At 43.7% G+C, this 22,896-nt stretch overlaps 1 protein-coding gene across 2 annotated transcripts in view; it reads right to left on the reverse strand.

Annotated features, from left to right (window-relative positions):
- xylt1 (xylosyltransferase I) overlaps positions 1–22,896 on the reverse strand; it is a 267,186-nt gene that overhangs the window by 5,995 nt on the left and 238,295 nt on the right. For both annotated transcript variants that reach the window (XM_068056207.1, XM_068056209.1), the window contains exons 9-10: positions 18,615–18,810; positions 10,524–10,857 (exon numbers count right to left, since the gene is read on the reverse strand). In XM_068056207.1, the coding sequence (XP_067912308.1) occupies positions 10,524–10,857; positions 18,615–18,810 (530 nt within the window). The remainder of the gene's footprint in view (positions 1–10,523; positions 10,858–18,614; positions 18,811–22,896) is intronic.

Here is a 22,896-nt window from a genome sequence, read left to right on the forward strand (position 1 = left end):
TTTTAGAGCTTCAGCTAGAGATGGCTACAGTTTATACTCCTTAAGCAGAAGCTCCTCAGTGTCAACTTGCAGCACTCACATCTGAATCAGAATATTGGGGTTTAAACCTCATTCCAGAGATCTGAGTGCATAATCCAGGCTTCCCCTTCAATCCAGAACTGAGGGAGTGCTGCATGTCAGAGATGCTGCCTTTCAGCTGAGGCCCTGCCAGCCCTCTCAGATGAAATCTATCGATAAGAGGAGCTGAGGAGGCTCTCGCAGGGTCCTGGCCAACAATTATCCTTCAACCAACACCATTAAAACAGATTATCTGGTCATTTATCTCTTTGCTGTTTGTGGGATCTTGCCGTGCACAACTTGACTGACACATTTCCTTACATTACAACAGTGACTACACTTCAAAAGTACTTTATTGCCTGTGAAGCACTTTAGTACATGAACTACATATATGAAGACAAGTTTTTTTAAATTGAAATTATCTGTTAATTCTATTTTAGCATTAAATTCCTATTTTACTGTGCTGTGCAGCTTATTTTAAATTATTACATTATTCAGATTTTGAGTAAAAACAAAATTACCTTGAATTGAAGTGTATTTGTGATTATTCAGCTAAGAACATCAGACAGCAAAGTTAATTGACATTGCCCATTCAACTCCATCAAAGCAAAAGTCTGGATTCTTAGCTCTAGTTACTACATTTCTAGTCAGAGTGTTCTACCATTCCCCATGATTGTATTTTAAAATTGGGAAAAAGGGCTTAAAGGAGACATTTTAACAAGTTTTAATTCTTGTTCTTGGCTTTCAAACTAAGGTGCTAGCTTCAAAGTACCCAAGTCTTGCTGCATATAATCTTGACCGTGCTGACTGCTGTGAAATCTCTGTCAGCTGCTTGTTTGTTCTACTCCACCTGCATTAGCTGGAAATCTACAATACATTAGATACTGGGTATGTCTGAAGCACCAAAGCCAAATAGATTGGTTCTGTTGTACGTCTGGTTCAAACTGACAACTGTGTAGCAGATAATGAATAACTGCTGAAACCTTTAACAATCACAGACGGCGGGACAGATTATAAATAGCACTTGCGAAAAACACTTGTGATGTTTTTGTTCAATGATTCAACCGCTCAGATGGAGCAAACAAAAATGATTAGTCAAATGAGGAGCTCGGAGTCAAACTCATTGCATTGAACAAGTGTTTCACTTGTTTCTCTTCTTTAAGATTCTATACTAACACGAGCATCGAGATCAATAAAATAATTAACTAATGTCTCACAGCCCAGGAATAGTCTTGACATGAATAACCCATTTATACCAACTGGTTCTCCACTGCCCCCAGTTCCCAGACCTGTTGCTTTCAAATCACTCTAGTCCTAACACAGTTTTAACAGCACCTGGACATACTTTAAAACAAATGCACATGCACGAGTTTTAAAATCACTGCTATTACTTTAATGCCGCTGTACTCCTCAATAGCTGAGGAAGGTTAGGTGTCTACACTCTGCCATGCTATCCCTTTGGTGGTGGCAATGAAGAAAGAAACACCAACAGAATCATTATTCCCCCAGTGGCTAAGTTTGCCACAAAGACCAGGAAGGTCCTAAGGTTTGGTCCGAATTAGCTAATCTCAGATGGTGCATCTAGAGATGAACTAAAGTTCGTTTTAACACACTTAAGCTACAAAGGGGAAAAGTCAGCCAAGGTTCCCTTTGCTGATCACTATTCAGCAATTACGAGTATAATGATCTGTGCGTATAAGTCGAGTGAAGACAAGTACAGTCCTAAATGTAATGCCTACCACTGTCAATCACACTGCCAACACGCACTGCCTGAACAAGAACAATGGCTACTTGGGTGTATTATCAGAGCGTGACTGGCATGTGTAAAACTGCATCTCAGCAAGGTTAACACCTACAGGAGAAGATGAGCGAAGAACTGTAGAGGGAAGGAATTGTTTTTTGTAATTCTAATTGTTAGATTTGGGGATAGAACTGGATAGATGGAAATGGGGCGACTCAGCATGGTTTTATTATCTCTTTAATAGAGCTATGGAGGTGGTGGATAGAGGAGGACCAATGGATGTCATGTAAATAGTTTTTCAGAAGACAACTGATAAAGCAGCCCAGAATAGATTGCTGGCTAAAACTGAGCATCATGGTGTTGGAAACTGAGCAGCATGGATGGAAAACTAGTCGGGAGTTAAATAAAAGAAAGACTTGCATTTATATAGCGTCTTTTGCGACTATCATATCTCAAAGCACTCTGCAGCCAAAGAAGTACTTTTTGCATCAGTGTTGTAATATGGGAAACGCAGCAGCCAGTTTCTACACAGCAAACTCCCACAAACAGCAATGTGATAACGAATGACCAGATAATCTGTTTTTGTGATGTTGATTGAGAGATGAATATTGGCCAGGACACTGGGGATATCTTTTACATCCACCCAAGCAAGCAGTTGGGGCCTTGTTTAACATCCCATCCAAAAGACAGCACCTCCAACACTGCAGTGCTCCCTCAGTACTGCACTGGAGTGTCAGCCTTGATTTTTGCGCCCAAGCCCTAGAATGTGACTTGAACCCAGAACCATGTGACTCAGGCAAGCGTGCTACCAACTGAGTCAGAGCTGGCACTGTGAGGTGACACAGAGTTGGGATGAAAGTGATATTCTTGGGTTGGTAGACAGTGACTAGTGATGTGCCACAGGGATCAGTGCTGAGGTCCAGGCTACATAGAAATGAACTAAATTTGTGAATGGGGGTGGGGGCAGAGTACAGCCATGTTATAGATAATTCTAAGCTGGAAGATAGAGTTGTGAAGAAGAATACTGAAAATGTCAAAGAATTAGATTAAGTGAGTTTGCCAAACAGCTGTTGTTGCAGTTTAATGTGACACAGTACAAGGTAGTACACGTTGGACATAAGAATGCAAATGAGAGTACAGTGGAGGGGAATAGCTGAGCAAAGGGATTTAGGAGTATAAGGGCATGTGTCATTAAAAGTTGGCTCACAGGTGCAAAAAAAAAAATCAAAAAGGCTAATGGGATGCTAGGCTTCATCACAAGCAGTTCAGAATATAAAAGTAATAAAGTACCACTGCAGTGATAGAGAGATACAGCACTGAAACAGGCCCGTCGGCCCACCAACAACCACCCATTTATACTAATCCTACATTAATCCCATATTCCCTATCACATCCCCACCATTCTCCTACCACCTACCTACACTAGGGACAATTTACAATGGCCAATTTACCTATCAACCTGCAAGTCTTTGGCTGTTGGAGGAAACCGGAGCGCCCGGCGGAAACCCACACGGTCACAGGGAGAACTTGCAAACTCCGCACAGGCAGTACCCAGAACTGAACCCAGGTCGCTGGAGCTGTGAGGCTGCGGTGCTAACCACTGTGCCGCCCAATAGATATAGAGCGCTGGGTCAGACCTCTTTCACTGTGATCTGTTCTGGACACGCCCTCCCTCAGGAAGAATATACTGGCTAGGGAGAACATCCACTGACAATTCATCAGAATGAGACGTGAAATGAAGGAACTGAGTTGTGATGAGAGACGGAGGAAACTTGGGTTTTATTCTTGGACGTGAGGCAGTTAAGTGGTGATTCAACTGAAATGAAAATGAAGGAAATTGATAGGGTAGATTGGAATTGACTATTCCATCTGGTAAAGGAATCCAGAACAAATGTTGGAATGCAAGCTAAGCCAGTTAAAGGCAAATTCAGGCAAAAGCTTCTTCACAAAAGGAGTTATGAAAATGTGGAACATGGTGCCCCAGAAGGCTATTAATGCAAAGTGTGTTGAGGAGTTTAAAGGGATATTGATAGCTGGGAAGTTTGACTATTTTGAAATATGGAGAAAAAATAGATATATGGAATTAAAAAGATTGAGCAGTAATGCTTACAAAAATGGCAGAACAGGCTCAATTGACTGAATGACCTCTTTCTGTTCCTATATATACCACCTGGCAAAGATATTTTGCATAACAAAATGGCATTTTAGAAGTCTAAATAGCCATAGGTATGGAAATTGTGATCGCTGCTGACTTGGTTTCAACTGGAGCAAATTTAATGAAGTGATTTTGATGTAGCACATAGCCCTGTCTGTCTTAAACTGGATTGAAACAGGATTTAATCCACACAGTTTAGAAACTTTTCATTTTGAGAAGGTATAACACAATGTCAGAAACAAAGATGTTCATCTGGAAACCTGTCTTTAGTGTTTCAGTCCAGTGTTTGCTATGTATTCATATCTTTACTTCAACAATAACAAAAATATTGCCCTGTGCATTACTTTCTTTCTTAGCATTGAAAGGAATATTGGTGATTAGACAGGGGTCTAATTCAGTTCCCTAGCACTTCTAGACCGTGTGGTAAAAATGTCTGGAAACTTCTGTACTTTTAGGGCATATGAGATTAGATGGGTAACATTACTGATAATGTTGTCGTCTGCTTCTTTTGAATTGTGCTGAAACTTGAGTCAAATTAGGTTGCATCATATAAAACAAAATGGGATTTAATTGCTATTTGCTTTATTGTAGGTACGCTCATCTGGAAATTCTGTCAGGTCTCCCAATCTCCAGATGAAACTTCGGTGCGAGACTGCTACAAAATACCAAAAATGTGGAGTGACCAGTTAAAAATGGCCATTTACACCAACTTTCTGTGGTTTGTATCATCTCCATACAATGGAAGACCAGGAGAAGTCTTGTGGAATTTGAGGGTCACTATTCAATATGGCACAGCCCACCAAGATGGCACATGTAGGAGGCAATCGGTCCATGTGAGCCAAGATTTATAGCTTCGCCATTCTTACACAATCATTTTCAGTTCCTAAACTGAATCCTAATCTTTTTTCTGCTCAACCTCAACCCAATCCCAGATTCCTTTTGCTCCTTCACATCAAGAGTTTGTAGCACACGATTGATTATGTATAGGAAAAGTCACAGCAAATTCTACACCATATAGAATATTAACATCAGATAACTTGGTGAAGTTGTACAAAGAGTTTGGGGGGTGGGTGGGGAGAAAGAGGTTCTTTACTGGTAAATTATGTTGGACACTTAAATCTTGTGCACATCTCATCACCAATAGGAGGCAAGTTTGCTCACTTTTGATTAAGTGCAATGTGGAGAATCCTATTAAGTTAACTGAATGGTTCCAACTGAAGGATTGTTTAGTTTTAGCTGGGTATGCTAACATTAACAAAGGCAGATTGGACTTAGATTGCCTGTGGTAATGCTTCAGCTGTGGCTGGTTAAGGTTGCTGCATTATTATACTTCAAAAGTTAAAGTGTGAAGAGATGGAATAACAGAAAAGATGAAAAAGGAAGGAAATAAAGAACAATGGAAGAGATATTTGTAAATATTATCTCCTACCTATTTCCTGTTTACTATCAAGTTTGTATGTCTCCTGAATTTTATGTAAATAGACCGATGTAACTCGCTCTCCGAGCCCATTCACGAGCACATTTTCGCTGCCGCTCTGGACCAGAGTCCATCACTCTTTTTCCACTTTTGCTCTTTCTTTTTAACTTTTCTCTTTCCCCCCCCCTAGACCCCTCTCTTCTATTGTCATGCCTCCTTTCACTTCACTGTCAGGTGCTCAGTCCTCCCAATTCCCTAATCTCCCCCCCTCCCCCCTCTTTAGTACTCCTCAACCTTCCTGTTCTGCCGCTGTCCCAGGCTTGACTCTGTTAGACAATCCTACAACTTCCCTCTGATCCTCTCTTGGCATCATCTGACGGGTTTATCGAGGCACTTGGCGCTGGCTCATTATGAGCAGCAACCCCAACTTCCCCATCCCAATTGCTTGTCGACCGGCCAGCTCAGTGCACCCACTGGGGGCTAATCTTGACAATTTTCTTCCAGTAAAACTCACTCCTCCCACTGATGTTCCTGTGGACTCTGCCAGTGGATCAGCTCTCACCATCTCTCTACGCATCTCCCTCCAGAATGTCTATTCACCTGTGAACAAGGCCTTTGTCATCCATGAACTTATTGTGGATGATTGCATCAACATCTTGGCCTTAATGGAAACCCTGGTTGAGGAGTGATGACACTTTGCCACTTAATGAAGCCTCCCTGCCTGGCTACAACTTTCACCACTTGTCCCGCCAACACCATTGCAGTGACGTTGTGACACTCATCACCAGATCACACCTCTGCCTGACCCCCTACTCCACTGGCACATTCTCCTCCTTTGAACATCTCACGTTGTTCCATCCCTTTCATCTCTCTTTCAAAATCATCGTTCTCTACTGCCCTCCCACGTACGATAAACATTTCTCACCGAGATATCTTCAGTGCTTTCCTCCCTTAGACTCTGCACTGAACAATTTCTCATCCTCGGTGATTTCAATCGCTATCTCAACTCATCATGTTCTTTCTCCTGCGTTCACTGCCCTCTTATCCTCCCTAAATCTCCCACTTCATGTAAACTCCCTAACCCATATTCACAGGCACACCCTTGACCCTGCTATCTCAAGTGGTCTTGCTAGTCCCATTGTATCAATTACAGATAAGGTCATCTCTGATCACTTCCTTGTATCACTCGCTACCCACATCCCCTTCCACATCCCAACCCTAAAACCTTCTGTATTTGTCCCCGGAAAAAAAGTCACTTACAACAGCCTTTTCAAAATCCCAACTGTCTAGTCTCTGGCCCTCCATTTGCCACAACATTTCTGCAGCTGCTGAGTTGCTCAGCTGAACGCTTATCTCCACCTTTGATGCTCTAGTCTCCAATAAAACCATTACTCTCCCTCATCCTGGCTATTTCCCCGGTATTGTCCTCATCTCCGCTCATTTAAGTCCAAGGGATGCAGACTTGAAAGGATATGGCGGGCAACTGGTTTAGTCATCCACCGCCAGATCTGGCTAGACCACTTAAAACAATATTGGGTCCTGATCTCGTCTGCTAAAACTGCTCACTATTCCAAGATGATTCTGGAATGTAAAGATAAGCCCAGCTTCTTTTCTTAAACCCCTCTCCCCTCACTAATAACAACAGCGAGGAGCTCATGGACTTCATTGTCAATTAAATCGAGACCATCCAATTAGCTGCCTCTCTCACGTCCCTCCCTTCCATTATGGCCAAACTTCCTATAATGCTCCCCCCTGCCCTAGCCCTGAACTCACATCTTTCTCTAGTTTCTCTCCTATCTCTCCTCATGTCCTGTCTGAGCTTATCTTGTCCATGAGACCCACCTCCTGCTCCCTTGATCCTATTCTGACCACCCAAGTTCCCCTCTTGGTCCCCATTTAAGCTGATATTGTTAATGGTTCTCTCTCTTCAGGTGTGTTTCTCTTTCCTTTAAATCTGCTGTGTCATCACTCCTCTCTTCAATAAAACAACTCTTGACCCCACTGCCCTTGTAAATTACCATCCCATCTCCTACCTCCCTTTCCTTTCCAAAGTCCTTGAACGTGCTGTCGCCTCCCAAATCCATTCCCATCTTTCCCAGAATTCCATGTGTGAATCCCTCCATTCAGGTTTCCACCCCTGCCACAGTTCCGAAGTATCTCTGATCAAAGTCACAAATGACATCCTATGTGACTGTGACAAAGGTAAACTTTTCCTCCTCGTCCTTCTTGACCTGTTAGCAGCCTTTGACACAACTGACCATACCATCATCCTCCAATACCTCTCCACTGCCATCCAGCTGGGTGGAACCATTCTCACCTGGTTCCATTCTTATCTATCTAATTGTAGCCAGAGAATTACTTGCAATGGCTTCTCCTCCTGCTCCAGCACCACTACCTCTGGTGTCCCCCAAGGATCTATCTTTGGCTCCCTCCTATTTCTCATCTTCATGCTGTTCCAGCGTGACATCATCCAAACGTACAGTGTTAGTTTTCATACGTATGCTGAGACACCCAGCTCTACCTCACGACTACTTCTCTCGACTCCTCCTCTGTTGCTAAATTATCAGACTGCTTATCCAACATCCAGTACTGAATGAGCAGAATTTTCTTCTAATTAACTATTGGGAAGGCTGAAACCATTTTTCGATCCCCTCTCCAAACTCTGTCCCCCAGCTACCGAATCCATTCTTCTCCCTGGCAAGTCTGAGACTTAGTCAGTCTGTTCGCAGTGTCACATTTGATCTCAAGATGAGCTTCTGATCTCATATTCACACCATTACTAAGACCTCCTATTTCCACCTCCATAAAACTGCCCGACTTTATTCCTGTCTCAGCTCATCTGCTGCTGAAACTCTCATTCATGCCTTTGTATCTCTAGACTTGACTATTCCAATGCACTCCTAGCTGGTCTCCCATATTCTACCCTCTGTGAACTTGAGGTCAGCCAAAACCATGCTGCCTGTGTCCGAAATCACACCAAGTCCCATTCACCTATCTCCCCTGTGTTCGCTGACCTACATTAGCTCCCTGTCAAGCAACCTCTTGATTTTAAAATTCTCACGTTTGTTTTCAAACCCCTCCATGGTCTTGCCCCTCCCTATCTCTGTAATCTCCTCCATCAACCCTCAGATATCTGCGCTCCTCTACATCTGGCCTCTTGAGCATCCCCGATTTTAATCGCTCCATTATTGGTGGCTGCGTCTTCGGTTGTCTAGGCCCTAAGCTCTGGAAAACACTTCCTACACCTCTCCACCTCGCTTTCCTCCTTTAAGACACTCCTTAAAACCCACCTATTTGACCAAGCTTTTGGTCATCTGACCCAGTATCTCCTTATGTGGTTCAGTGTCATATTTTGTTTTATAATGCTGCTGTGAAGCATCTTGGGATGTTTTATTACGTTAAAGGTGCCATATAAATGTCATTTGTTGTTGTGATATGAATCAAGAAGAAACTGATGATTGGAACAGATGATTAGAAATGAACCATGAAAAAAGGCAACTGCCGACTCTTTCCAAAGTCACACATCAGAGCTTCAAACAACTGAATAATTTCTATACACCTGTTAATCTATCATCTGATAAAGATTTTCATCGTATTCAGTCATCTAAGTTATAGAAGTGATGTTGAAAGTGTGATTATTATCTTCCCATTTCGAGTACCAACATTAACTTTGCAAAGCAATTATTGAAATATGACAAAAGCAAAATACTGCAGATGCTGTAAATCTGAAATAAAAACAGAAAATGCTGGAAATACTCAGCAAGTCTGGCAGCATCTGTGGAGAGAGAAGCAGAGTTAACATTTCAGGTCAATGACTGTTTGTCAGAAAGGGGTAGAGGGCAGGAGAGATTAAATGACAAAAGGGATGACAGTGCAAGGCAAAATGAGATGGTAATGGGACAAGTAAAGAAACAAAATGTGTGTCTGGAGGAGGTGTAAACGGGAAAGCAGAATCTTTTGTCATTTAATCTCCTGCCTTCCATCCTATCAGAGACTTTTCCTTTTGTTCTTTCCTCCCCTCTCTCTTTCCCTGCCTTGCTTAAAAATTGTCACATCTCTTAAGTACTCCCAGTTCTGAAGAAAGGTCATTGACTTAAAACATTAACTGTTTCTCTCTCCATAGATGCTACCAGATCTGCTGAGTATTTCCAGCATTTTCTAATTTTATTATTGATACGGATCAAGGTTATAATGACTATTCATTTTTATTATGCTTTTGGTGATTGGTTAACCCCAGCTCATACTATTACTATAAATTTAGGTTGTGAATTTTATTGCTAGGTCTGGGATGGTTACATTAACTGCATGCAAAGTGCAATAGTCAAACAAAGTACTTGTTAAGAGTACATTTAAGCGGGTCCTGCCAGTCCTTGATATTTGTGGTCAGCTAAGACTCAAGTGGTGTTTCTATAAATGTTACATTCTACTCAATCTGTAGCTGTGTATTGTAACTGAATTGCTATTGTAAGGAGAAGAGTCTAGAACAGCAGACAGTAACCCATCTCTTATGTTGCAATTGAAGACAGAGGTCAACTTGAGCACTGGAGAGCACTAGTGGCTAGTCTGTAAAGCTTCGTGTAACATAGCAGTACAGACCAGAAAATCACAGGTTGATTCCAAGTAGGATGGCACCACTAGTCCAAATGCCTTTGGGCTAGAGAGACTCGCTTGCTGTCCAGTGACTCCCGTGTGAGAGAGTCAGGATCAGGGTCTGCTGTGATGAATTCCACGAAACAGCTTACCAACACTTCCTGACGAGATTCACTCATGTAAAGTGCCCATGGAACCATATACCAGAGAGGAAGGGAGGAACATTGGGAAGTGGAAGAAAACTGTGCACGCGCCCAGCTTTAGCAATACTTTCCCTTTCTGATCAAGATAAACTTACCTGCCATATCCATATGGAGTATTTGAGGCGAAGAGCATTCAGGGAAGCTAGACAGGTAAATGAGGGAGAAAAGAATAGACATCTGCTTATAGGGTAAGATGAAATAGGGTGGGAGGAGGCTCATGTGGAGCATAAAAACTGACATAGAGCAGTTGGGCCGAATGGCCTGCTCCTGTGCTGTAAATTCTCCATAGTTCTGCTTTTAAAACATATACATTTGCCCTCTCTGCTTTTCTCCCAAAATGTAACCGGGCAGGTGACTCACCTATTCTGATTGGCTGTCTGTTTGAGAATGTCACAGGAGTAACCAAAAACTTGGTCTCAGCCACAGGTGCCCAATGGTGCAGAACTTTAACGGTCCACAGGCCTGGGCGCAGCGGTAAGTTCAGCGGAGGTTTGTAATGAGTGAACTCTGCACCTGACTCCGTTTGAATATCATATGTAGCTGCAATGACGTTAATTGGATCGATCCAGACAACAGTGACTGTAGCATTGGGGCCCTTGCCCCACCTCTGCATGCCGACAGGCTCGTCCATGGGCCCAATGAGCCCTCCATAGTTCCGGAAAATTCTCTCCTTAGCATCCCACTCGGTGCCAATCTGGAAGTAAAAATTGTTAGAACAGATTTAAAGTTTAAAGAATTGCCCAAAAATCATCCAATGTAAGCAGTTTCAAAAGGGCACATAGTCAAAGGTATATCTGGTTAATTGAGACAAGAGCACAGCATTTTCTGGCATGGTGAGCTCCGAGGTAACAGCTGGGATGGCCCCACAGTGTATTTTCAAGGACCGTTGCTTGGAAATGGCAAGTACCTCTACAACAACTGTTTATCTACCACCATGCCCTTTCCCTTTCAGTGGATTTAAAAGTCTTGAGTAGAAATTGGCACCCATTTTTCAGCCATAAAACAGATGCAACACATATCAATTTAGCAGTGGGATGGCCTGTGCCCAATCTACACGGGCTTTTGACCCTCTGCTAATTCGTTGTTCATTTTTTTCAAGCATTCCAGGCTGCCACCTAAAACAGGCATTATGGGCCTTGAATATAATAATGAGGGGCTTAACATCTGTTCAATGACTTCTTTGTAAAATGAGCGTATGACACGAAGATCATGGCTCAGGCCTGGTCAGCAGACAATCCTTCAGCAACCAACTAAAGGGAAATGTTGTAAAAATATTCTTTAAAAAAAACCCTCTCTGTGGAGCCAGCAGGAGCAGGAGTGCTTCACCCAGCTTTAAAGAACTCACTGTTGCACCCCCTGACGACAGCTCTAACCCTCCTCCAGGGACTTACTTTTGGGCCAGTAGGTCAACATGCTGCACCTCCAATGTGCAAACTGCCTGTGCAGGAGCAACAGGTACAGACAGATAATGCATAAAAGACCAATGTGGCCAGAGGACCAATTTTAGGCCAGCCACAGGCCTCTTGGTTTAGGTACGTAGCACCATTCCTAGACCCAGGTGAAAATCTACCACTACGTATTTAGAGCTCAATACTTCATGTTGCACATGGCTTTATTCTGTGATTTCTCATGTGGAAAGGCCGAAATCCAAATTTCATTCCTATTGACAAACTGAAAATGCCCTGAAGTGATCTGAATCAGAAGCTCAGATAATATTTCCAGAATTAAATTACTTGACTAGCCTCAAGGCTACTTTTGTACCCTGAGTGCCAGTCCTAGTCTTGAATGGCAACCTCCCTCACTGACTGGTGTTTGACAGCACCTGGCCACATAGTCAGAAAAACCATTTTGATTGGCCATCTCCTAAACTGAAAGCAGGTGACAGCAGCAAAGGTCCAATAGATCAGAACATCCTTCCTAATATAGCAGCACACAAAGTTTGGAACAAACTCTTCAATGTGTTTCAAAGGAGACAGTAAGCACAGTGAGAAACCAATCCAGGATACTCAATGGGAGAAGCCTAGCAGCCAGTGTTTCTCTAGTACCTGGACTGAACTTCATTTTCAATCCTGTAATGAATCATGTGCTCTAAAATCACAGGTCTTTTGTAACAATAAATGGGTCTGCTTGACACCCAAATGCCTTTTGTAAAGATCACTGTAGACTGAAACCTCACTGGGCTCTCTTCTTTCACCTACTGTCATTGATACTGCTGATTCAATAGAGCATTTTTGTCAGAAAGCACAAAGAAACTGCTTCTCTATAGTAAAGTGACAGTTGTCCTGAATAAACTTAACAACTGACTTACTTTGCCTTGGAGACTTGCCAGAAAGACAGCTCTGTAATGCCTTGTCTAGCTCTCTTTTGTTGAATATAAACAAGAGTCTCTTTGACCACTCTTGTACCTCTCCAAGGCAATCCTTCTGGCCTGCTATTCCCAGTCCACATTTCTCTCCTGCTGTTACTGTGCACCTCTCCTAAGGAGTCTCCCTAGCTGCCCTATCTCAACCTCTAATCCTTTCCCAAGGAATCCTCTCTTTCTGACCCCACTCATGTTCCCACTCAGCATGCCTAAAGCAAGGTTTAGGAAGTCATGACTGATGCTTTTTGCTTGAAGAAATGAAGGTTGACCAAGTTTCCATTTGCAAACAAATTTGTGGCATTGTTTTTCATGTCGGGCTATACCTTCTGTTATGAAAAAAAATCACCTGGTTTCACAATGCTCACACTTGGAAACATCGACTCACTGAAGCAACAACAATTGCCTTCAATGGCAAATTAAATAGGTGCACAGCCTCATTTAGGTGAGTCCCTGACATCAAGGCAGCATTTAACCAAGTGAGGCACCAAGGAGCCCCAGCAAAATTCAAATCAATGGGAACCAGGGTGAAAACTAGTTATACCCAGCACAAAGGAAGATGGTTATGGTTGTTGGAGACCAATCATCTCAGCCCCAGGACATCACTGCAGAAGTTCCTCAGGGTTGTGTCCTAGGCCCAACCATCTTCAGTTGCCTCATTAACGACCTTTCCTCCTTCATAAGGTCAGAAGTGGGGATGTTCGTTAATGATCTGAGTGTTCAGTTCCATTCGTGACTCCACAGATACTGAAGCAGCCCATACCTGCATGCAGCAAGACCGGATAAGTGGCAAGTAACATGCGCACCATACAAGTGCCAGGTGATGACCATCTCCAATGAGACAGAATCTAACCATTTTCTCTTGACTTTCAACGGCATTACCATCGCTGAATCCCCACCGTCAACATGGAGTCATAGAGTTATACAGCACAGAAACAGGCCCTTCAGCCCATCGTGTCTGTGCCAGCCATCAAGCACCTAACTATTCTAATCCCATGCTGGAATCACTCAGCAGGTCTGGCAGCATCTGTGGAAAGAGAAGCAGAGTTAACGTTTCGGGTCAGCGACCCTTCTTCGGAACTTCGGAACCAGTTCCGAAGAAGGGTCACTGACCCGAAACGTTAACTCTGCTTCTCTTTCCACAGATGCTGCCAGACCTGCTGAGTGATTCCAGCATTTCTTGTTTTTGTTTCAGATTTCCAGCATCCGCAGTATTTTGCTTTTATTCTAATCCCATGTTCCAGAACTTGGCCTGTAACCTTGTATGCTATGGTGTTTCAAGTGCTCATCTAAATACCTCTTAAATGCTATGAGGGTTCCTGCCTCTACCACTGGGCGGCGCAGTGGTTAGCACCGCAGCCTCACAGCTCCAGCGACCCGGGTTCAATTCTGGGTACTGCCTGTGTGGAGTTTGCAAGTTCTCCCTGTGTCTGCGTGGGTTTCCTCCGGGTGCTCCGGTTTCCTCCCACATGCCAAAGACTTGCAGGTTGATAGGTAAATTGGCCATTAGCAATTGCCCCTAGTATAGGTAGGTGGTAGGGAAATATAGGGACAGGTGGGGATGTGGTAGGAATATGGAATTAGTGTAGGATTAGTATAAATGGGAGGTTGATGGTCGGCACAGACTCGGTGGGCCGAAGGGCCTGTTTCAGTGCTGTATCTCTAAACTAAACTAAACCTCTTCAGGCAGTGCGTTCCAGATTCCAACCACCCTCTAGGTGAAAATGTTTTTCCTCAAATCCCCTCTAAACCTCCTGCCCCTTACCTTACATCTATGCCCCCGGGTTACTGACCCCTCCGCTAACATCCTGGGGGCTAACCACTGACCAGAAAATTAACAGGACCAGCCATATAAATGCTGTGGCGACAAGAGCAGGTCAGAGGCTGGGAATTCTGCATCGAGTAACTCACCTCCGAGCTCCCCAAAACCTGTCCACCAACAAATACAAGGAACACGTCAGGAGTGCGATGGAATACTTTCCATTTGCCTGGATGAGCGCAGTTCCAAAAACACTCAAGAAGCTCAACACCATCCAAACAAAGCAGCCCATTTGATCGGCACTTCATCCACCACCTCAAACATTCACGCCCTCCACCACCGGTGCACAGTGGCAGCAGTGTGTACCATCCACAAGATGCACTGCAGCAACTTGCCAAGCCTCATTCAACAGCACCTTCCAAAGCCACGACCTCTACCTCCGAGAAGGACAAGGTCAGCTCCCCTCCAAGCCATACACTATTCTGACTTGGAACTACATCACCATTCTTAGACTGTTGCTAGGGCAAAAACCTGGAACTCCCTTCCTAACAACACTGAGAGTGTACCTGCACCACACGGACTGCAGTGGTTCAAGGCAGCTGCTCATCACCACCTTCTCAAGGGTAATTAGGGATGGGCAACAAATGCTGACCTAGCCAGCGACACTCACATCCCATGGATGAACAAAAGAAATGCGCATTTGAGGCTCTCAAAAGCAATGTGCATCTACTTTGGTATCTACAACATTGGGCTTCTCTGTCTTCTCATTGGACAAATGATGTTCATTATATTTGATGTAAGCAGCAGAATGCATCATAGGGATATTTAGATCAGTAAAAAAGGGTTCACTTCAGGCAGTGCATCCTGCAAATGACAACTCTGCTATCTCCCACTGGCAGCAATCTACTGCAAGATCCAACCATTTGTATTCTTTTGAATGATATAAAGAAGCCATAATTCACAAATGTAATTAGATTAATGGAAAGTTGGCCTTTATCTCGAGGGTATTGGAATTCTAAAGTGAGGAGGTGATGCTTCAGTTGCTCAGAGCCTTGTTCAGACTCCATCTGAAATACTACACTCAGTTTTGGGCACCAAATCTCAGCAAAAACATACTGGATTTGGAAGGGGTACAGCTCAGATTCACAGCTTAAAGCATTAAATTTTGAGAACAAGTTACATAAACGAGGCTTGCATTCCATTGAGTTTAGAAGGCTGAGGGGTGATTAAGGAATTTGTTAGGGTAGATACAGAGAAATTAGTTCTTCTAATGGGAAAATTCAGAACAAGAGGGGATACTCTTAAAATTAGAGCTATGCCATTTAGGAGTGAAATTAGGAAGCACTTTTTCCACACAAAAGATAGTGGAAATCTGGTTCTCTCTTCCCAGAGGGCTTTGAATAATGGGTTAATTGACATTTTTAAGACTGAGATCAATGGATTTTTGTTGGGGAAGAGTATCATGGGCTATGAAAGAAGGGTAAATGGAGTTGCAATATAGATCTGCCATGATCTAATTGAATGATGCAACAGTCTCGAGGGGCTGAATGGCCTATTCCTGTTCTTACATATCAAAACGTTATTAATAAGTGACATGTGAACTTGCAGCTTTAAACGAAACTGCTCTCAGATTGTGTTAGTGAAAGCTGTTTGGTAAATTTACAGTGCCATTCGATATTCTAGAAGAACTAGGAAATGAAAGGCATCCATTAAACAGCACTGAAAGTCATTCACAGCCAATACAGGGAAGAAACTAACAAATTTCTTTTTTACAAATGAAATAGTGATACGCAGGAGTCTACATCATTCTTTAGAATTCTGTTATGACAAACAGCAATTATGCATGCAAGTTTGGCTCAATTCCACATAAGGAATTAGCCAGATTCAGTATTCCTGGAACTTTGAACAAAATAACAATAACACCAGTCCTTCGGCCTGCTGAGCTGCTAAGTTAATGCTGATTTGCAATCTTCCTTTGGATCATCTCCTAGGGTGCAGATTATGCATTCAACAATGCAAACACAAACTCTTTATCAAGTGCGGCTGGTTTAGGCTCTGAATATTCACTTTGAATCGGCCATAGTGCTGAGCAGCGCCCAGACTGCATCCACGAGATGTGAATGCGCCTGTCGAGGTGCTCTGGGCACTCTCTTAAAGAGGAATGGCTGCAAGATGCACCATCCAGGACCTGTGGATTTTCCCTTTCCTCCACTTATGTAAGTTCAGCTCTTGGATAATTGAAGATAGTTTCATTTACAAATGAAGGTTCAATACTGTGAAAAAAAATAAAGAATCGACATTTTCAAAAGTATGTTCTTCTGCAGAGATTCAGTTGAGACTATTAAGAAACTCTTGCAGGACATATCAAATTATATAAGTGCAATTTAACAGACTGGTGGATTAATATATATCAACAGTTTGCAAAAGTAATGGGGAGGAAGCTTGGAGGGAGGCAGGAGTTGGAGGTGAGGGGATGAAGGAGGAGGGGTGGGGGGAGGAGGGGTGGGCAGAAGGGGAGGGAATATGAGGGGAAGGAGGAGGGGGAAGGGAGGACGGTAAGAGTTGGGGGGGGGAAGGGGGAGAGGAGGAGGGGGAAAGGGGAAGAGGGAGAATGGAGGAGGGTCGGGGGAAGGGGAGGGTGGGAGAGAAGGGAAGATGAGGGGAAAGAGTTAGGGGGGGGAAGGGGGAGGAGGAGGGGGAAAGGGGAGAATGGAGTAGGGTGGGGGAGGGAGTAGGAGAGGGAAGAGAAGGGAAGGGAAGAGGAGAGGGAATAGGAGGGGAAGGAGGAGGGAAGGGAGGAGGAGAGGGAAGAGAAGGGAAGGGAAGGAGAGGGAAGAGAAGGGACGGGAGGAGGAGGAGGGGAAGAGAAGGGAAGGGAGGTGGAAGGGGAAGAGAAAGGAAGGGAGGAGGAGGGGGAAGAGAAGGGAAGGGAGGAGGAGGAGGGGGAAGGGCAAGGAGGACAGAAGGGGGAGGAGACGAGTGGGGAGAAGTGTGAGAAGAAGTAGTGATGGGACAGAAGGAGAGGGCAAGGAGGAAGTACCTCGGTTTGTGTGTGTGTGGGGGGGGTGGGAAACGAAGGGGGCGTTGTGAAATTGAAGGGTCCCAGTCAAGATGAGTATTTGTTCAATTGGTATTTCTAAATGTCTATGGACCCAGTGAACAGGCCATGTGATACATTGAGAGATTTAATGACTGTCGCCATGAATGATTCCACAGTGCTGCATTATCGATGTGCTGCTTTTTCCTCGAAAATAATGAAGAATTCTGCAATCTTTTGGGGATCAGACTGCCCCCGTATAGGTACATTTCCTATGCAAATTGTGATAACGACATCAGAGATGGCAAATTACGGGCAATGAGGGTCAGGGGGACCTGAGATAATGCGGCTGCATGAACATAGGCTCCAGCCAGGTGAAGGGCTTTCTCAGCTGGGGCAGAATTTGGTTCCATGAGGAGGCCAGGGGCACGGTCTGGATAGAACCTTGGCGGTCATTTGCACAGGGGAGGAAGTTAGTCAGGAAATTGCCCAAGGAGACTGTATTTCTGTTCACATCTCTTAGGGAAACATTTAGAAAATATAAAATTACAACAAAATTGTTAGCATTTTAAAAATCTTCCCCAAGATGACTGACAACACAAATTGGTGAAGAACCACCTGGTGGTCAAAACATGGACTGCAGGCTGACTCAAACCATCCTTTTAATAGGGAACAAAACCCAGAAAATGCTGGAAACACTCAGCAATTCCGGCAGCATCTGTGAAGAGAGAAACAGAGTGACATTGCTGCCAGACCAGTTGAGTATTTCCAGCATTTTCGGTTTTTATTTCAGATTTACAGCATCTGCGGTATTTTGGTTTGCTAAAACGGGAATTGCAGCCACAGGCCTAACAAACATGACATGTGGCTCAGTGCTTTAAAGGGTAAACCCCTATTCCAATGTCGCCAACAGACACCACAGGCAATTACAAATATAATGGGCAAGGAAGTCTCCATTAGGAATGTGGACAGGTGACAGAACACACCAATTTAATATCAGTAGCTCCCCCCCACCCCAAGTTGCATTTTAAAAATATATATTTATATTATATCTTTGAAATAAGAAAATCAATGGCTCCATTCTAGCTGCTCCTAGCTGCCTCCATTCTCCTACAACTACTGTTAAGCTATTCCGATTATATTCAAAATGGTGGTCCTGGGCAAGGTGGCAAGAGTGTGTGCTGCTTGAAAATAATTTAAGATATTTAAATATTTGTCAGATATGGTGGTTTCTATCGAGGGATACATTTCCTTCACATCAATAAAATAAATTCAGCTTTGTTTTTGGTCTTTTACCTCAGCAAACTGCAGCCGTGCAAAGTCACTGGTGGGATTAGAAATTTTAAACATTTTTCTGGGCATCACCCAAGTCTCCAGTGTTTCCAGTTTGCTGGTAGCCAGATTTGTGGCGTGGTGTTTCAACAGATAGCCCTGGAACCGGTCAGCATAGAAGTAGAGATGAACAGAGGCCAGGTGACCCATAGCATAATATCTAGAACAAAGAATAGGAGCAAAGAAAAACATTAGCTGAGAAAGAACGTGTCCAGCAGACCTCTTAGGACCTTAATCATAAAATAAGAAAAGGTCCAGTCAAGAAAGAGCTTTCAGGTGCAGCATTCAGTCCATAGCATAAAGACTTCAAAAGCACAGGGAAAACCATTTAAAACACAGTTCATTATAAAAAGCCCCAGGGATGGGGGAAAAAAGCTTTTAATTCCTGTTGTTTTCTTTTAACTGGTTCTTGCTAAATTAACACATGCTGGCTTGATTTAGAAAATTATACAGAGAACAGCAAGGCCAAATAAAGGAAAAGGGAAGTTTAATATTATTGTTTTGCATTATTCTATGTACATACATCAGCCTATTTCCCTTGAACAACATAAATACTGGATAAAACATAGATTTGTTCTGACATAAATTGGAAAGTTTGGTTTGAAGCCAAAAACCACAGGTAATCAGAATTTGGATTAAGTCAATAAACTGAAGGTATGTTCACTGTGCCAATGCTGGAACTTTGCAGAAACTTCTATGATGCCAATTCCCACTGGCTCATTAGATTTGTAATTGAACTGCAAAAGAAGTGCAGTCTGCAAGAACTTGACATCATAGACTTACAAGCATGGCTAGATCCTAGATTTTTTAGTCACAGAGCTGAATTTTATGGTGATCCGTTCCGTATTTTACGGGTCCCCAAGCTTTAAATGTGTCGAGACAGGACTTCTATCCGCTTGAGGGAGGAAGTCCCTCCTCATTGAGCTGCCGGCCGATCAGCGGGCCTGCAGCTCTAAATCCCAGCAGCGCCACCGGGAGCAGTGGCCACTGCTGGGACTGCAGCCCAGCGTGCACAGAAGATGCCTGGTATCTGGGAAGGCAGGTAAGTTTTGGTTGTCTCGCTGGGGGTAATTGGTCGGGCCCCAGTGAGACAAGCGTTGTCGTTTGGCGGTGGGGGGGAAGGGGGGCGTGTTGGACCTTGGGGGTGGTTTGTGAAGCAGGGGCAGTTCTCCATCGGGTCCGATGAGCAGGCACCACCCCGCCCCACCCCACCCCGGGACACTGAGAAGTCGCCTGCTTTTCCCGCCTCTACAACGCCTGCTTGCCACGTGTAAAAATCCGTGTGGAGGCGGTGAACGCTCTTAAGTGGCCGCTTAAGGGCCTTGATTGGCCTGGGTTGGGTGGGTCGTTTTTCACCCCACCCCCCCACCCTATGTAAAGGGCGGCGGAGGTGGGAGGGAGTCGGGAGAGTCTCCTGCTCCATTTTACGCCACATCCCTGCCATCATCTGGCTCGTTGGGGAGGCGTAAAATTCCGGCCATAGAGTCATTTACGGCACAAAACATTATTTTTATTTATTAAATGTCAGGGAGCTTCCCTGAGTTGTGCACCCATCGAATGGTCCCTGAATTGTTGATTCAGTTATTACAATAAAACAACAGCTAGGCATGACATTTCAGTGTTTGTTAATTTTAGCAAACAAGCAAACATGAGAAAAAATATTGAAAGCACCAACTGCTGTGCTTACGACTCCAAAAAAAAAAGTTAAAAAGTCAGCAGGTCAGTTTTTTTACTTATGTCCTTGCTAAAAATCATTCTGATGAACTCTTGCAGCTAAAAACTCAAATTGAAAAGTGAGTACGTGACTCCAGATCTGACCTGGTGTTAGGGTGCACAAGTAAAGGGAGCAATTCAAATTACAGCCCCTGCAGCAGGAACAAAAGGACTGGGGAGCAATGGTCAGTCACTGCCAGGTATCTCCCATTATGGGAAGAGGAAAGGGTCACCCAGGAGCGCAGAGGTGGCCCACTGGCTGCTTGAGAAGTGTTGAAGATTCATTATTGTATGGCATTCCAGGAACACAGGAACAGGAGGAAGCCATTCAACCCATCAAGCTTGTTCCACCAGTCAGTTAGATCATGACTGATCTGTATCTCAACTTCATGTACTCATCTTGTTCCATATCCCTTAATACTCTTGCTTAACAAAAATCAATTGATCTCAATTTTGAAATTTTCAATGGACTTAGCCTCAACAGCTTTTTGAGGTGGGGTGACGGGGGTGGTGGGAGGTCCAGATTTCCACTACCCTTTTGACTTGTTGTTGTTCTAGCCATAGTCCCAAAGAACCACAGCCATCTCTCCCCATTAGAGAGAGACAGTTGATGATGTATAGTGTCATGCAGGCCCCCACCTGCCAAGAATGAGGCATATTAATTTTGCCACATGGACATTAAACTTTAAATTGTTGCTGGGAAGAAGAGAAGGCCTGTTACAAGGGCCCCTGGCTGGAAAGACATCTTTGCATATTAACGGACATTGTTTGTAGACAAAGGAGCTATCCCCTGCTCCAATAAAATCCACAAACAGACATAGTCAAACCAGTTAGTCACATGACTTAGTAGTCTGGGTTTTTTTCTGAATTGTAGTGTTTGAACTGGCAGAAAGCCCTTTGTTCCTGGATTGAAAAATACCTCTCCTGGCTTGCTTGCCACAGCCTCTCCTGTCTGCTCCCATCTCTTTCTCATGGAACTCCAAAAAAACCGACTGAAGACACATGAACCCCAAGAAAGAAAAGTCTCCTACGGTGAACAAAGTTGAAGAAGAATACTGGGCCCAACGAAAAGCAAGACCTACCTACAAACAAGGACTCTGCAGTGTGCTCGAAGAACTGTAACAACTCTTCTTCAGATATTGCCTCAAACCTTTCCACATTATTTTTCTTCTACTCTTTCTGTCCCTATCTGCATGTGTGTATCACATATGCATGCTAGCATGGGCTCGTCGTACATCTGTAGACGTTAACCGAATTAGAGTTTAAGTTTAATAAAATTTCACCTTTCTTCTTTAACCTGAAAAACTGTTTGTGCTGGTTTCTTTGCCTTATAATTGGTAAGTGGTGAACAAGGATTCACCAAGGGGGAGCTAAAAACACAGTGTGTGTAAAATGAAACCCTGTTACAGTAAGACCGGGTGAAGGCTGAAAGCCTAGACCCTCTTTCTCACCTGGTCGTAACAGAAATTTGGGTGCTAGCATCTGGAATTGACCCACAGACAAACAAGAGAAATTGGAAGTGGGAAGCCAAATTGCTACCAATCAAAAAAGAGCAAGGTTAATACAGGTTATCATGTGGTTGTGTGTGCTAGAATACTAACCTGTCTGCAACTGAAGCTAGCAGCTCTCCAAGCCGGCATGAAGTAACTTGGGATAACTTAAAAGCACTGTCTATGGAGGAGTGGAGGAAAATGGCTGAGCAGTGTGAGATCACTGTAAGTGACAAGGCTAGAAAGTCTGAACTCCTAAGGCTAGTGGCCAACCATTTTTCCCTTGAATCTGAAGAAGCAGAAACAGGGTTGGAAGCAGACTCCAACAGGTATTGCTAGCAAAGATACAATTGGAACAAAGGAAACTTGAATTAGAAGACAGGAAAAGAGAAAAAGAGACAGGAGAGGGAGAAAGAGAGAGCCTTCCAGAAGAAACGTGAAGAGAAAGAGAGGAGAGCGAGAGAGAAAGAATATTCCAGAAAGAATGTGAAGGGAGAGCTGAAGCGGCTCGAGTTAACTAGGGGGCGACAGAGTAACCCCAGAGAAAGCATGGCCAAAATGGAGCAGCGTAATTCAGGGTTGGGTACAGAATTGTTAAAACTAGCTGATGTAATCCCAAAATTCAATGAGGTAGATGTAGAAGTTTTTTTTTGTGTCTTTTGAGAAACTGGCAAGGCAGCTAAAATGGCCAGCTGAGACCTGGTCTCTATTATTAGATAGCAAGCTAACTGGAAAAGCCCATGCGGTTTATTCCCTGTTGCCAGATGAGAGTTCATCAAATTATGACCTGACCAAAAATGCCATCTTCTGGGCATATGAATAAGTACCCAAAGCCTATCACCAAAAGTTTACAACCCTCAAGAAGCAAGCCAATCAAACTTATCTGGAGTTTGAAAGAAGTAAGCAGCTAGCTTTTGACCAGTGGCTGAGGGCTTTTGAAGTACAGCTCAGCTATAAGAATCTCAGAGAATTAGTTCTGTTAGAGGAATTTAAAAACTCTCGCCCACTCTCCATAAAGACCCATGTAGAGGAGCATCGGGTTC

Source organism: Heterodontus francisci, chromosome 24 (assembly GCF_036365525.1).
Source record: "Heterodontus francisci isolate sHetFra1 chromosome 24, sHetFra1.hap1, whole genome shotgun sequence".
Lineage (NCBI taxonomy): Eukaryota > Metazoa > Chordata > Chondrichthyes > Heterodontiformes > Heterodontidae > Heterodontus > Heterodontus francisci.